Below are 13,896 nucleotides of genomic sequence, written 5' to 3' on the forward strand. Positions count from 1 at the left end.
TGGAAATGATGGTGTGAGACTTCAGAGGTTACAGCAACCTCTCTCTTGAATCAGTTGCTGGGGGTAGACACCTGCCATGAGCAACGACACTCAAGAACCCTATGGAGAGGTCCAGGTGGTGAAAAACTTCTGTCAGCCAGCACTAACTCACCAGGCGCATGAGGGAGCCTACTCACAAGTGGATCCTTCAGCCCTGGTTGACATCTTGACTGCAGTCTCATGAGAGATTCCAAGCCAGAACCATCCTAATAAGTCATTCCTGGATTTCTGACCCACAGAAATAATGTAAGATAATCAATATTTTTGTTTTAAGCCATTAAGTTCTAGTGTGGTTTGTAATGCAGCATGAGATGATTAATATATCAGGGTACACCATCCTGTTTCTTGCCACTGTGCAAGTCCCCATGCGGTCCCCTCTACCTGAAAAGCTTCCCCTCCTTTTTTTCCCCATAAGCCCCTCTTCATCTAATTAAATTCAGTCCACCTTTTAAGATTCATCTGAGATATTATCTTCTCCAAAATCCCTTCTCTGACACTTCCAGACTGGCTTAGCTGTCTACTCTGAGTTCCCATGATACTCTGAATATATCTCTACCACTGCATTTCTGCCTTGTGTAAATTATGTGTTTACATTTATCTCAGTTGAAAAACTTAGATTATCTTGAAAGCAAAAAATTGTGTCTTATTCATATTTGTCTTACTCATATCCCCAGCACTATCATAGGCTTTGGCACGTAGGAGGCACTTCATCAGTTTTGTTAGGTGAATAGCAAATGAAGGAACTTTGTGAAGCTCTTAGAGATGCTTCATGGAAAGAATATAGTTCCTTGTTCACTCTCAGGCCTCAGTATGTTTCCATTTCTTCCCAAGGCAGAAGTAGCTTCCAAATCAAGAGATTCAATATATCCACCTGTGGCAGATTGCATTTTCCAAAGATGGCCATATGCTCTGAACCAGTATCCAATATATGGTACCATTTCTCCCATAGCCAAGATTCCCAAGTCCAGGAATCAAGGGGCAGAGATGTGAATGGTGCCACTCACTATTACCTCTAATGAGCCACTAGCAAAATGTTCACTTCCAGTTCCTGTGACTTTACACTCTTCTGACCTAGATAGAGGTCTTAGTTCCAAAGGCAGGAATGTCTCCACCGGGAGACACAACAATGATTCCATTGAACTGGAAGTTAGATTGCCACCTGGTCACTTTGGCATTTGCATGCCTCCGAGTCAACAGGAAAAGAAAAGAATGACTGTGCTGGCTGGGGTGATTGATCCTGATCACCAAGGGGAAACTGAACTGCTTTTCCACAAGAGAGATAAGGGAGAGTGTGTCTGGAATACAGGAAATTCCTTAGGGCATTCCTGGTATTACCATGCCTCCTGATTAAAGTCATTGGAAAACTACAACAACCCATTCCAGGCAAGACTGATGGTCCAGACCCTTCGGAATAAAAGTTTTCATGAAACTTTTCATGAACCTTCAGAAAAAATGGTTTCATGACCAGCTGTGGTGCTTGCTTAGGGCAAATGGAATACAGAACAGATAGTGGAGAACGGTACAGTAGTTATAAATACCGGATGTGACCACATAACTAGTTATAGAAACAAGGACTGTTATTGCCATGAGTATTTCTTTCTTATTTTGTTGTGAATATATTTGTGTGTTTATAATGTATATATGTATGTGTGTATATATGTATATGTGTGTTTATATGTGTATATGTGTGTATATATGTATATGTTTGTATATATGTATTTGTGTGTATATACATCTGTTTTGCTATATGTATGTATATACATATATGGCAAATTATTTATTTATTTGGTAGAGACAGGGTCTCACTATGTTACCCAACCTGGTTTTGAACTCCTGGGCTCAAGGGATCCGTCTGCCTCGGCCTCCCAAGGTGCTGGGATTACAGACATGAGCCACTGTGCCTGGCTGCAAATATCTTTGTTTTCTTCCCTCTTATCCCCTCATGTAACATAAGATATACTCATTTTATATTATAGTATCTAAGTAATGTTAATTTTATATCTAAATATTGATATAAAAATAGAATATCAAGGAGAATAAACATCATCCAGGAGTTTTTACATCCTCTCCTGGGGAAGGAGCTAGTGTATTTTCCAGTGTACACAGGACAGTTGTATCATCTTAGGTGGAATTACGACCTTGTTATTGTGTTTATTTGGAGATTAAGTATGGTTTAAGGAGATGCATATGGGTGCCAAGTTGACAAGGCATGCATGTGTGATGTTTAATATTATGTATCAATATATGTGGGCTACGGTGCCCAGATATTTGGTCAAGCATATTCTGGGGCCAGGCACGGAGGCTCGTACCTGTAATCCCAGCACTTTAGGAGGCCGAGGCAGGCAAATCACTTGAGGTCAGGAGTTGGAGACCAGCCTGGCCAACATGGTAAAAGCCTGTCTCTACTAAAAAATACAAAAATTAGCCAGACATGGTGGCAGGCACCTGTAATCCTAGCTACTCAGGAGGCTGAGGTGGGAGAATCGCTTGAATCCTGGAGGCGGAGGTTGCAGTGAGCTGAGATCACACCACTGCACTCCAGCCTGAGCAACGGAGAAAACTCCATCTCAAAAAAAAAAAAAAAAAAAAAAAAAAACCAGAAAAACCAAACATATTCTGGATGTTTCTGTGAGGATGTTTTTGGATGAGATTTACATTTAAGTTGGTGGCTCACACCTGTACTCTAAGCACTTTGGGAGACCAAGGTGAGGTAGGAGGATGGCTTGAGCCCAGGCATTTGAGACCAGTCTGGGCAATATGGCGAGATCCCCATCTCTGCAAAAAAATACAAACATCAGCTGGGTGTAGTCACATGTGCCTGTAGTCCCAGATACTTGGGAGGCTGAGGTGAGATTACTTGAGTTCAGGAGGTCAAGGCTACAGTGAGCCATGATCAGGCCACTGCACTCCAGCCTGGGTGACAGAATAAGATGCTGTCTCAATAAATAAATAAGTAACCAAATGAATAAATAGGTGGCCTTTGAGTAAAGTGAATTGCCTTCCATAATGTGGGTAGGCCTCGTTCGGTTAAAGGCCTTAATAGAACAAAAGGCTGACCTCCCCCAACAAGAGGGAATTCTCTAGTAGATGGTCTTCGGGCTTCAACGGCAACATCAACTCCTCCTGATTCTCCAGCCTGCCAGCCCACCCTATAGATTTTGGACTTGCTAGGCTTTTATAATCATGTGAGGCAATTTCTTTAAAAAAAAAAAAATCTCTTTCTATATACACACACATCCTATTGCTTCTGTTTCTCTGGAGAACTCTAACACATTACCACGCCAATTTATACCTTGTCCCATGTTTTCTTAAAATGTAATGTTGAGTCTGAGCACTATGGCTCACACCTATAATCCCAGCACTTTCCAAGGCCAAGGCGGAAGAACTGCTTAACTCAGGAGCTCAAAACCAGCCTGGGCAACATAGTAAGACCTTGTCTCTAAAAAAAAAAATCAAAAAATTAGCCAGGTACGGTGGTGCACACCTGTAGTCCCAGCTACTTGGGAGGCCGAGGCAGGAGGATAGCTTGAGCCTGGGAGATCGCGACTGCCGTGCATCATGATTGCAGCACTGCACTCAGCCTGGGAGACAGAGCAAGACCCTGTCTCAAAAAGAAAAAGAAAATGTAATGTTGACGCTCCTCCTTCAAGTGGTGGCATCTATGATCCCTCCCTTTGAATCTGAGCAAACTTGTAATTATCTTAATGGATTAAATGAGAAGGAAATGACACCACTGGACTTCTGAAGCTTGGTCATTGAAGGCCACACGACCCCTGAGGATGCTCACCTTTGGAATAAAGCCACGGCATTGTGGAAAAGCCCAGGCTGCAGCTGGCCAACAGTCCCAGCTGGGTCTCATCCCAGCTAGGATGAGCGTTAACTAAGTCATGTGAGTGATGACCTTGTCATGATTCCAGCCCCTGGACAAGGTGAGTATTGTGGAACAGAGATAAGCCATCCCTGCTGCGCCCAGGTTCCTCACCCTTAAAATCTATAAGTAAAGCAAACACATGTTTTAAGACAAAAACATATTGGGATAATTTGTTATGCAGCCATAGTAACTGGACCACCACCATTCAGATCTACAGTGGAAGCAGCCTTCAAAAATTCCCATTTTTATTATGGTATCATAGGAAACAGGCAGTATAAATTCTTATATTTAGAATTGCTTTCTCCAGGCATTTTGAAGATCATCACCATCTTTTTTATTACCTGCCCCTCTTTCATATGGCAAGTGGTTTTGTTTCAGTCTACTAAAAAAAAAAAAAAAATCACAGATCTTGTTAACAAGAAAACCTGAGATCAATTTCACAGACAGGAAGGAGGTGCGGCGAAGCAAGGAACCTGGGCGGGAGGCTGAGAAAGCGAGTCTGAGCTCTGTGTGCAGGTGCAAAATGGCTCTGCTGCAGGTGATGGAATTTGGGGATCCTGGCAGATTCTGAGCTGCTGGATTTGGAACATGTGTCTGATGTACATTCTGTTCTTAAACACTCATAAGTTCAGACTCCAAATGTGGCACCATCTCCCCTAGGGCTGACAGCATCACTCACAGGGGCCGACGAACACTCAAGATGGCTGGCATGGGAGACAGGGCCGTTCATGCCTGCCGGCCAGTCGGCACCCTACCATGAATTGTGTCCCTGCCTGGCTTGCGTATGCAGAGAGTGAGGCAGTTAGTGAGGTCTCTTTTTCTGTTTTACAGTCCCTCTGAAACTCATCCGGGTTGCCCTTTGTCTCCTTCTCCCCATATATCTGGAGTGATGGACTTTATGGCCACTTCTTCAGGGGATACAGAATTATAGATCTCTGGATTTATGTCTGTTTGCCAGGCCCCCTCTGGTCCCTGCACCATAAGGTGAATGCCGGGGCAGTGAGAATGATGTTGCATTCTAATAGATCTGGACCAGTTTCTGACAGCTTATTTTGACAAAAGCATAAAATTCAATGATTGTTGCTCAACTCAGAAGTTACAGGAAATACGGGGCGGGGAAAGGATGTTTAAAAGTGAGCCTCCCTGTCTTCAAACTGCTCTGTGAGTCTGGTAAATTGTGAAAAACACAGAAAGCTAAGCCAACAAATTTAATGACAATGGTGAGTCTAGAAGCAACATAATTTACCCCAGAGAATGTGATATGAACATAGTTTTTCCTGAGACTGAGGGATCACCACCTGCCACATGAACAAATAAGGGGGTCTGTTAGGGAAGTAGGGATATGGTAGCCAGCCTCTGGGTTGCTTGCCCCGCAAAAGATCCTTGTCTACTGGAATTCACACCTTTGTGTGTATTAGTCCTCTTCCATGTTGAATAGGCCTGTGTGACCACTAAGATATCACAGAAGTGATAGTGTGACTTTGATGGCTATGCCATAAAAGATAATATTCGTTCTGCTTTGTTCTCTAGGATAGGTTGCTTTGGTGGGGAAGGGTGAGGGGGCCCCAGCTGCAATATCATGAGAACACTGAAGTGGCCCAGGGAGAGATCTACATGGAGGAAAGCAGAGGCCTCCCACTCACTGCCAGCACAGACAAGGGAGTGACCAAGCTTTAAAAACTGATCTTTCAGCCCTAGCAAAGCCTTGGATGACTGCAGTCCCAGCTTGCAGTTTGGCTACTACTATAAGAGTGATGCCAAGTAGAACCTGCCTAGCCAAGCTGCTCCTGAATTCCTGTTCCACAGAAGCTGGGAGTAGTAATAAATGTTTATTGTTTTAAGTTACTAGATTTTGGGGCAACTTGTTTTGTAGCAGTAGATAACTAATGAGAGCATACAAATTAGGATTAGGTTTGGCTGCATGAGACAGACTGCCCCCATTTCCCCTTCCTGCAAAGAAAGAAGATAGATGTTTATTTCTCTCTCATTTAAGAAATATAGAGTCACAATTTTTGGCTGCTATGGTGCTCCAAAGGTGTCAGAGATGCAAGCTATTTCTCTCTTATTGTTCTCAATATATGGCTCTCATTTCATAGTCCAAAATGGCTGCTCAAACCCCAGGCATCACATCCTAATTCCATCCAACAAGAAGGAAGAAATGAGGAAGAACACAACACCTCCATTATGGGAATTTCCCAGAAGTCACATTTGACACCTCTGTTTATGTACCACTGGTCAGAACATGGGCATATGGGCAAATCTAGCTACCAGGGAGGCTGGCAAATAGAATCTTTATTCTGAGCAGCCATATGTCCAGCTAAGTCAGAAATTTAAGGAAAAAGAGAAATAAACATTGGGGAAGCAGGATTTGCTGCAAGTTGCTAGCTTAGCTGAATCTGAATGATAATTAGGAGTTTTCCAAGAAGATGGGTGTTACTATAGGTAGTTATATTGTAAATGCACATACTATGTTACAGAAGATGGTATATTATAAATGGCTGCAAACTCTTTGCTATTTACTGCATTGAATTGTAGAGTCTGTTTCTCCTTCCCATGAAACTGGGCTGGTCATATGACTTGTGTTGGCTGATAGAATGTAATAGAAGTGGCACTGTATTACTTCCAAGGCTGGCTTAAGAGATATACAGCTTTTGCTTTCTACTTTTGAGGCACATCTTTGTGGTACTATGTAGGAGGTCTGTCTTTCCTAATACTAATCCTGCTGTGAGAAGGTCCAAGCTGGCCACGTGGACAGAGCAAGATCATGTAGAGGAGTAATGGGTGACCACACATGAGAGTCAAGTCTTCTTTGACCTCCCAGCCCAGCCAAGACACCAGCTGAATGTGACCTAGTGAGTGACCACAGGGAATGCCACATGGAGAAGAAGAACCAGCCAGCTAAGCCCTGCCCATATTCTGACCCCCCAAATTATAAGTGAATATATTGGCTGTTGTAGTATGCCTCTAAGTTTTGGTGTAGTTGTTCATAGCAACAGATAGCCAAAACTAAAAAGGGAAAGCTATTCTAGGGACAGAGAACAGCATTTTAAAAACTATAGTGGTGGCCGGGCGCGGTGGCTCAAGCCTGTAATCCCAGCACTTTGGGAGGCCGAGACGGGCAGATCACGAGGTCAGGAGATCGAGACCATCCTGGCTAACACGGTGAAACCCCGTCTCTACTAAAAAATACAAAAAACTAGCCGGGCGTGGTGGCGGCGCCTGTAGTCCCAGCTACTTGGGAGGCTGAGGCAGGAGAATGGCGTAAACCCGGGAGGCGGAGCTTGCAGTGAGCTGAGATCCGGCCACTGCACTCCACCCTGAGCGACAGAGCCAGACTCCGTCTCAAAAAAAAAAAAAAAAAAAAAACTATAGTGGTGAGAGGCAATATGGTGTATGCAAGGAATTCTACACAGTTTGATCTGCTGGAAAGTAAAATTTATGGAGGAAAGTGGCAGGTAATAAGTCTGGAAGTAAGCAGGAAGCTGAACATAGAGGACCATCCTACAAAGGGTGGACTGAGGAGCCTTACCAACTAAGAGCTGTGTCGAAGGGGAGAGGGTTTATTAATGGAAAGACAGACCATAGCAAGATTCAAGATCCAGTGCAAGTACTCCTGAGTCATTTTTTTTCTCCTAACAGGTAGATTTGGGGCAACCTACACAGACAGCGTTTATGGAGGGAGAGGGTTACTGTTACTTGTGTGAAATGATGGGTGAGTTTGAATCTTATATTGTGAGGAAGGACTTTGTGAGGGAGGGAGTTTATGTATGATGATATAATGTTTTCTACTCAACTTCTTTTAGATTAAAACAAATTTTCTCTCTAGTTGCTTCCTCCTTCTTGGTGGCAAGATCCTCAGAAACTAAGCAGCTGGCTTTTTCTTGTTCCAGAAGGAGCTGGGAATAGGAACTGAGGAGTAGGATGGAAGTCAATGAAAGGACAAACTAAACAACCTAATTTGACTTATGTTCCCTAGGCTGGGTTCAGAGTCACATTCTCCCCTGTATATGTCACATTTCACCTTCATTTTCATTGTGAGGAAATGGCCATATAGTCAGGGATAATTTTGGATATTTCCCTCGCAACTCGGGCCAAATGTCTCCTCCTCCTTGTAGCCAGAATAGATTGATTATTGCTGTATTATGAAACATTCAAAAAATTTTCCTGAAAGATACATTACACGATGTCCATAACGACATGTGTTTTATTTCCTTTCTTTTCTGTACCTCTTAGCAATGTGTTGGGCTGCAGAAAAAAGAAATTTTAAAGTGGCTTAACTGGGACATTCTCAAGCTGCAAGAGAGGTCTAGAGATAGACAGACCTGGGCTTGCCATCATTAAGGAGCCAGCCTTTTATTTCTGCTTCAGTTCTCTTTAGTGTGCAGTTTTAATCTTCAGGACTTATTGCTGACTTTCCAGGCATCATATCAATGTTCCAAAAGGAAAAAGGGTGCAGGCCAGTCAGATCTTTCCCTTTTGAAAAGCATCCCTGGAAGTCCCAACCTGGCACTGCCAGTTATATCTCTCCAGGCAGAGCTGAGTCTCTGAGCTGTCTCTCTACAAAGGAATCTGGAAAGGTGAATGTTTTCTTCTTCTTCCAAGTTGCTTTTTTTGTTTTTCTTTTTGAGAAGGGTCTGGCTGTGTCACCCAGGCTAGAGTGCAGTGGTGTGATCACAGCTAACTGCATCCTCGACCTCCTGGGCTCAAAAATGATCCTTCATCACGAGGTCAGGAGATCGAGACCATTCTGGCTAACACGGTGAAACCTCGTCTCTGCTAAAAATACAAAAAAATTAGCCAGGCATGGTGGCGGGTGCCTGTAGTCCCAGCTACTCAGGAGGCTGAGGCAGGAGAATGGCATGAACCCGGGAGGCAGAGCTTGCAATGAGCTGAGATCACACCACTGCACTTCAACCTGGGTGACAGAATGAGACTCCATCTCAAAAAAAAGAAAGAAAGAAAGAAAGAAAGAAGAAAGAAAGAGAAAGAAAGAAAGAAAGAAAGAAAGAAAGAAAGAAAGAAAGAAAGAAAGAAAGAAAGAAAAGAAAGAAAGAAAGAAAAGAAAGAAAGAAAGGAAAGAAAGAAAGAAAGAAAGAAAAAGAAAGAAAGAAAGAAAGAAAGAAAGAAAGAAAGAAAGAAAGAAAGAAAGAAAGAAAGAAAGGAAAGAAAGAAAGAAAGAAAGAAAGAAAGAAAGAAAGAAAGAAAGAAAGAAAGAAAGAAAGAAAGAAAGAAAGAAAGAAAGAATCCACCCCCGGCCAGCTGCCCAAATAGGTGGGACAACCACAGGTGCATGCCACCATGCTTGGTTAATTTTTTAAGTTTTTAAAACTTTTTTAGAGAAAGGGACTCTCTATGTTGCCCAGGATGGTCTCAAACTCTTGGGCTTAAGTGATACTCCCACCTTGTCCTCCAAAAGTGCTGGAGCTAAAGGCCTAAGCCACTATGTCCAGCCTTTTTCAGATTTATATAATAAAGAAAGGCAATGGGAAAGGGGACTACTATGGTTTGTACGTTCCCTCCAAACTTCACATGTTGCCAATGTAATGTTAAGAGGGGGGCCTTTAAGAGGTGATTGGCCCATGAAGGTTCTGCTCTCATGAATGGGATTAAAGCCCTTGTAAAAACAGCTTCATGGAGCATTTGGTCTCTTGCCCTTTTACCTTCTGCCATGTAAGGACATAGAGCTCCTCCCTGCTGGAGGACACGGTGTTCAAGGCACCATCTTCAAAGCAGAAACCAAACCCTCACCAGACTATGAACCTACCGCACCTTAATCTTGGACTTCCCAACCTCCAGAACTGGGGAAAATACTTTTTGTTCCTTATAAATTATCCAGTCTCAGGTATTTTGTTATAGCAGCACAAATGAGCTAACCTAGGAACTGTATGTGGCTTTTGGGTGGTCCGTCTACAGAAGCCTTCACAGGGCCCATCCTCTCTACACTTTCCCAGGTATCTGAAGGCATTTTTTTAGGTCTGCCTTAGTAGTTGCAAAACCATTTGCTCTACAGTGGGATATAATTATAATATAGCTTACTTGAAAATACATAGCATAATATCTTGGGCCCAGGATAATATAGTAAAACTTCCCTATTACATGATTAGCGGGGCCCAAACAACCCAATTACAGAAAATATGGGGTTATTCTGAGGGTAAAAACATAAATATTGGGGGCAAGCCCAGGCTGGGAGGTGTGTGTGTGTGTGTGTTTGAGACAGAGTCTCGCTCTGTCACCTAGGCTGGAGTGCAGTGGCATGATCTCAGGTTCAAGTGATTCTCCTGCCTCAGCCTCCGGAGTAGCTGGGATTACAGGCGCCAACTACCAGGCATGGCCATTTTTTTTTTTTTTGTATTTTTAGTAGAGACAGGATTTCACCATGTTGGTCAGGCTGGTCTCGAACTCCTGACCTCTTGAACTCCTAATCCACCCACCTCAGCCTCCCAAAGTTCTGGGATTATAGGCATGAGACACGGCGCCCAGCCATGTGTCTTCTAATTATAATTTCTTAAACGGCTTTATTAAGGTATAATTTAAATACCATAAAATTCACTAAGTGTACAATTCAATGATTTACAGAGCTGTGCAACCAGCACCACAATCCAATTGTTGAAGACTTCCATCAACACCCTTAAATGTCTCACGTCCATTTGTATAAATGGAGACAAATGAACAAAAGCCCAGACTGGGAGTTTTTAGGGTCCAGTCCAATCACTTCTCGGTTTGGCTACAGTTTGGTGCCACCTGGTGGTGTCTGTCTGGCTTTGTGGGACGAGGCTGGGGTTTCCAGGAATCTCCCAGTTAGTAGGCAACCATTTAATCAACCTATTCTTGGGGAGACTAGACCAGCAAAATACTGGACTGAAAGACACCCATCCTCTATCTTTTGGTTTAGTGAAGGAACTGGCTACTGTTTCCCTGCCTGGTGTTATTCTGCCTGCTTAAGGAGAGGAGTCAATCACGTACCCCAATTCACATATCCCAGTTTGCATTACTGAGGGCATTGCAACACACACATACACGTATCTATAATTATTAAAGCAGTATATTAAGTGAGCACAAACAGAAAACATTATCCATTATCTGAAAATCATCTCTATGGGTTATTTCTTCCCCTGACCTAGATGAAGTCTCTGGCATCTTCCAGAGCTTTTCTGGTCACTCTGAGACAATGAAAAGTTGTCTGGTTACTTTCATCTAATTATACCCTCGTTTCTGTAAACTATCATGTCCAGTATCATGATCAAAATTCACAACTTCAACCAACATTATGGCTTGCTCCTCTCCTGCTTGTCCTATTCCATACCAGAAGCCTGCAGTGGGATGGGAGGGTGGGGTCAGTCTCTTTTCTACACTCCCATTAGCTGTTGTTTCTGACTCCTGGGAAGGATAAAGTCTAGGGGATGGGGTAGGGGGTGGGTACACACCTTTATCTGGCTGGGGCTATGGTGATCTGATTCTGGTGCTCTCTGGCTTAGACATGCTCAAGACTGACTGTTTCTCTCAGAGGGAACTTTTTGTGGTATCTTGGAGATTCCCCCTGCTGGCATCCTCCACATGCCACTCCCATAAGACAAGGAATATCTCCTCCAGTTTGGAAGGTAAGGATACCACTGTGTTCTTTGGGAGTCTGTGTGCTGAATCATTTAGCTCCTCCAGGCAGTCTCTTGGGCACAATCCCTTTGAAGAAAACTTCCAGTCCACTCTCCACAGATCTATTTATCCCTTGGGGAAAAAATGTCATACAATTCTCCCACAATCGCTGGAAACACAGTTAGCTCCTGCAGCAGGCTTCTCTCTTCTCTCTATCTCTTTTTCTGCACTGCCACCTCAGGTCCTCCTAGGGACAGCTTCTCAGAGCGGTCCTTATGCTTCCCAAACTCTCAGATCAAAAGTTCTCTGAGTAGTTTCCTGAAAACGCGTTCTTTTCACAGAAATATTTTCTCTTAATTTGCATCTTTAATTTTTTCATAGTTTATTTCTTCCTTGAGACAGGGTCTTGCTCTGCCACCCAGGCTGCAGTGCAGTGGCACCATCATGGCTCACTGCAGCCTCCACCTCCTAGGCTCAAGAGATACTCCCACCTCAGCCTCCCAAGTAGCTGAGACTACAGGTGTGCCCAGCTAATTTTTAATTTTTTTTTTTTTTTGTAGAGATGGGGGTCTCATTATGTTGCCCAGGCTGCTCTTGAACTCCTGGGCTCAAGTGATCCCCTTGCCTCAGCGTCCCAAGGTGTTGGGATTATAGACATGAGCCATCATGGCCAGCCAATTTTTCATACTTTAAAGGTGGGCATTGGCTAAAGGCACAAAAATTAGATTTCAGATTTCCCTTTGGCAAGTCCTACATAATATGGGTCTTGTATCTCTCCTTGGAATGTGGGGGTACTTGGTATCCACTCGAAATTGCTACATTGCATAACTCTCAGGGTATTATTTAGATAAAATATAATAAGAATAGAGAATATAATGTGATAGTGCCCCCTGGAAGTGTGAAGCTGCAGGGCTGAGTGTATTGTCCTGGACCTTTGGAGCCTCGGGTGAATCCTGTTACATGAGTAAACTGAAGCCCAAAGAAGCTTCATGACTTGTTCAAGGTTACACAGCAAGCAAGTGTCGAGCTAGAATCCCAACTCAGAATATGGTTCCCAATTCTGTACTTCTAACCCCATTCTATCTTTTTTTTTTTTTTTTTTTTTTTTTTGAGACGGAGTCTCGCTCTGTCGCCCAGGCTGGAGTGCAGTGGCTCTATCTCGGCTCACTGCAAGCTCCGCCTCCGGGGTTCACGCCATTCTCAGACTCCCCAGTAGCTGGCACTGCAGGCGCTCGCCACCACGCCCTGCTAATTCTTTGGTATTTTTAGTAGAGAGGGGGTTTCACCGTGTTAGCCAGGATGGTCTCGATCTCCTGACCTCGTGATCCGCCCGCCTCGGCCTCCCAAAGTGCTGGGATTACAGGCGTGAGCCACCGCGCTCAACCATCTTTTTTTTTTTTTTTTTAAGTTTGAGACAGACTCTCCCTCTGTCGCCCAGACTGGAGTGCAGTGGCACGATCTCGGCTCACTGCAGCTTTCGCTTCCCAGGTTCAAATGATTCTCATGCCTCAGCCTCCCGAGTAGTTGCAACCCTTTTTTATTTTATGTATTTTTTATTTTCAGTAGAGAAGGGGTTTCACCGTGTTAGCTAGGATGGTCTCGACCTCCTGACATCGTGATCCGCCCGCCTAGGCCTCCCAAAGTGCTGGGATTACAGGTGTGAGCCACTGCGCCAGGCCGCTGCAACCCTATTCTATCTTGCCTGAGGGTTCCACTTTTCTCCAAGACACTCTGGGGCAGGCTACAGATAGTACAGCACTCGCCCTCGCATTGGGCAGATGTGGCTCAAATCCCTCGCTGCCATTCGGTAGATGTGTGTCTTTAGATAAGTGACTTAACTTTCCTGAATCTTAAGAGTCCTCATCTAAAGATTCTAATACCTTCCTGACAGAGTGTCTGGTTGGGAGAATTCCTCATTTACTTTCCCCATCACTTTGCAAAGAGAAAGGAGTGAAAATTGCATGGAAGTCAAACCTGAAATTATAAAAGCGACGTCAAACATGGGTGAAGGGAGACCTAAATCATTACTTATTGCAGTTAAAAAAACAAACAAACAAACAAACAAACAAACAAACAAACAAAACAAAAAACAAATACCTACTGGTTGCCAGGCACCCACTAGTGCTCGGAGCAATGAATCCAGTCCATCTCTCCAGGTCATTTACACACCAAGGCCCTGCTCATCTTTGTAAAGTTGGGGGACTGAGAGGGGACGACACGGTATGGTGTCAGCCTGAGCCCACTGGATGACCCTAATTACCAAACGTCTGCTTCCTTCTCTGTGGCAGTGACCCTGATACCGCATGGTGTGCTCCAGACACATGGTGCCCAGGACGAAGGCGGCGTCCCGAGGCCCTGGGTCCCAGCGGTCCGCTCAGCTGCAGGTGCATAAGGCG

The 13,896-nt window shown here is 44.0% G+C and overlaps 1 protein-coding gene across 1 annotated transcript in view; it reads right to left on the bottom strand.

Moving 5' to 3' along the window:
• NBAS (NBAS subunit of NRZ tethering complex) overlaps window positions 1–13,875 on the bottom strand; it is a 414,675-nt gene extending 400,800 nt beyond the window's left edge. The window contains exon 1 of the mRNA XM_038006212.2: window positions 13,602–13,875. Coding sequence (XP_037862140.2) covers window positions 13,602–13,661 — 60 coding nt within the window. The 5' untranslated portion in view covers window positions 13,662–13,875. The remainder of the gene's footprint in view (window positions 1–13,601) is intronic.
• Between the last annotated feature and the right edge of the window lie 21 nt (window positions 13,876–13,896).

The sequence above is a fragment of the Chlorocebus sabaeus genome, chromosome 14 (assembly GCF_047675955.1).
Source record: "Chlorocebus sabaeus isolate Y175 chromosome 14, mChlSab1.0.hap1, whole genome shotgun sequence".
NCBI classification, from domain to species: Eukaryota; Metazoa; Chordata; class Mammalia; order Primates; family Cercopithecidae; genus Chlorocebus; species Chlorocebus sabaeus.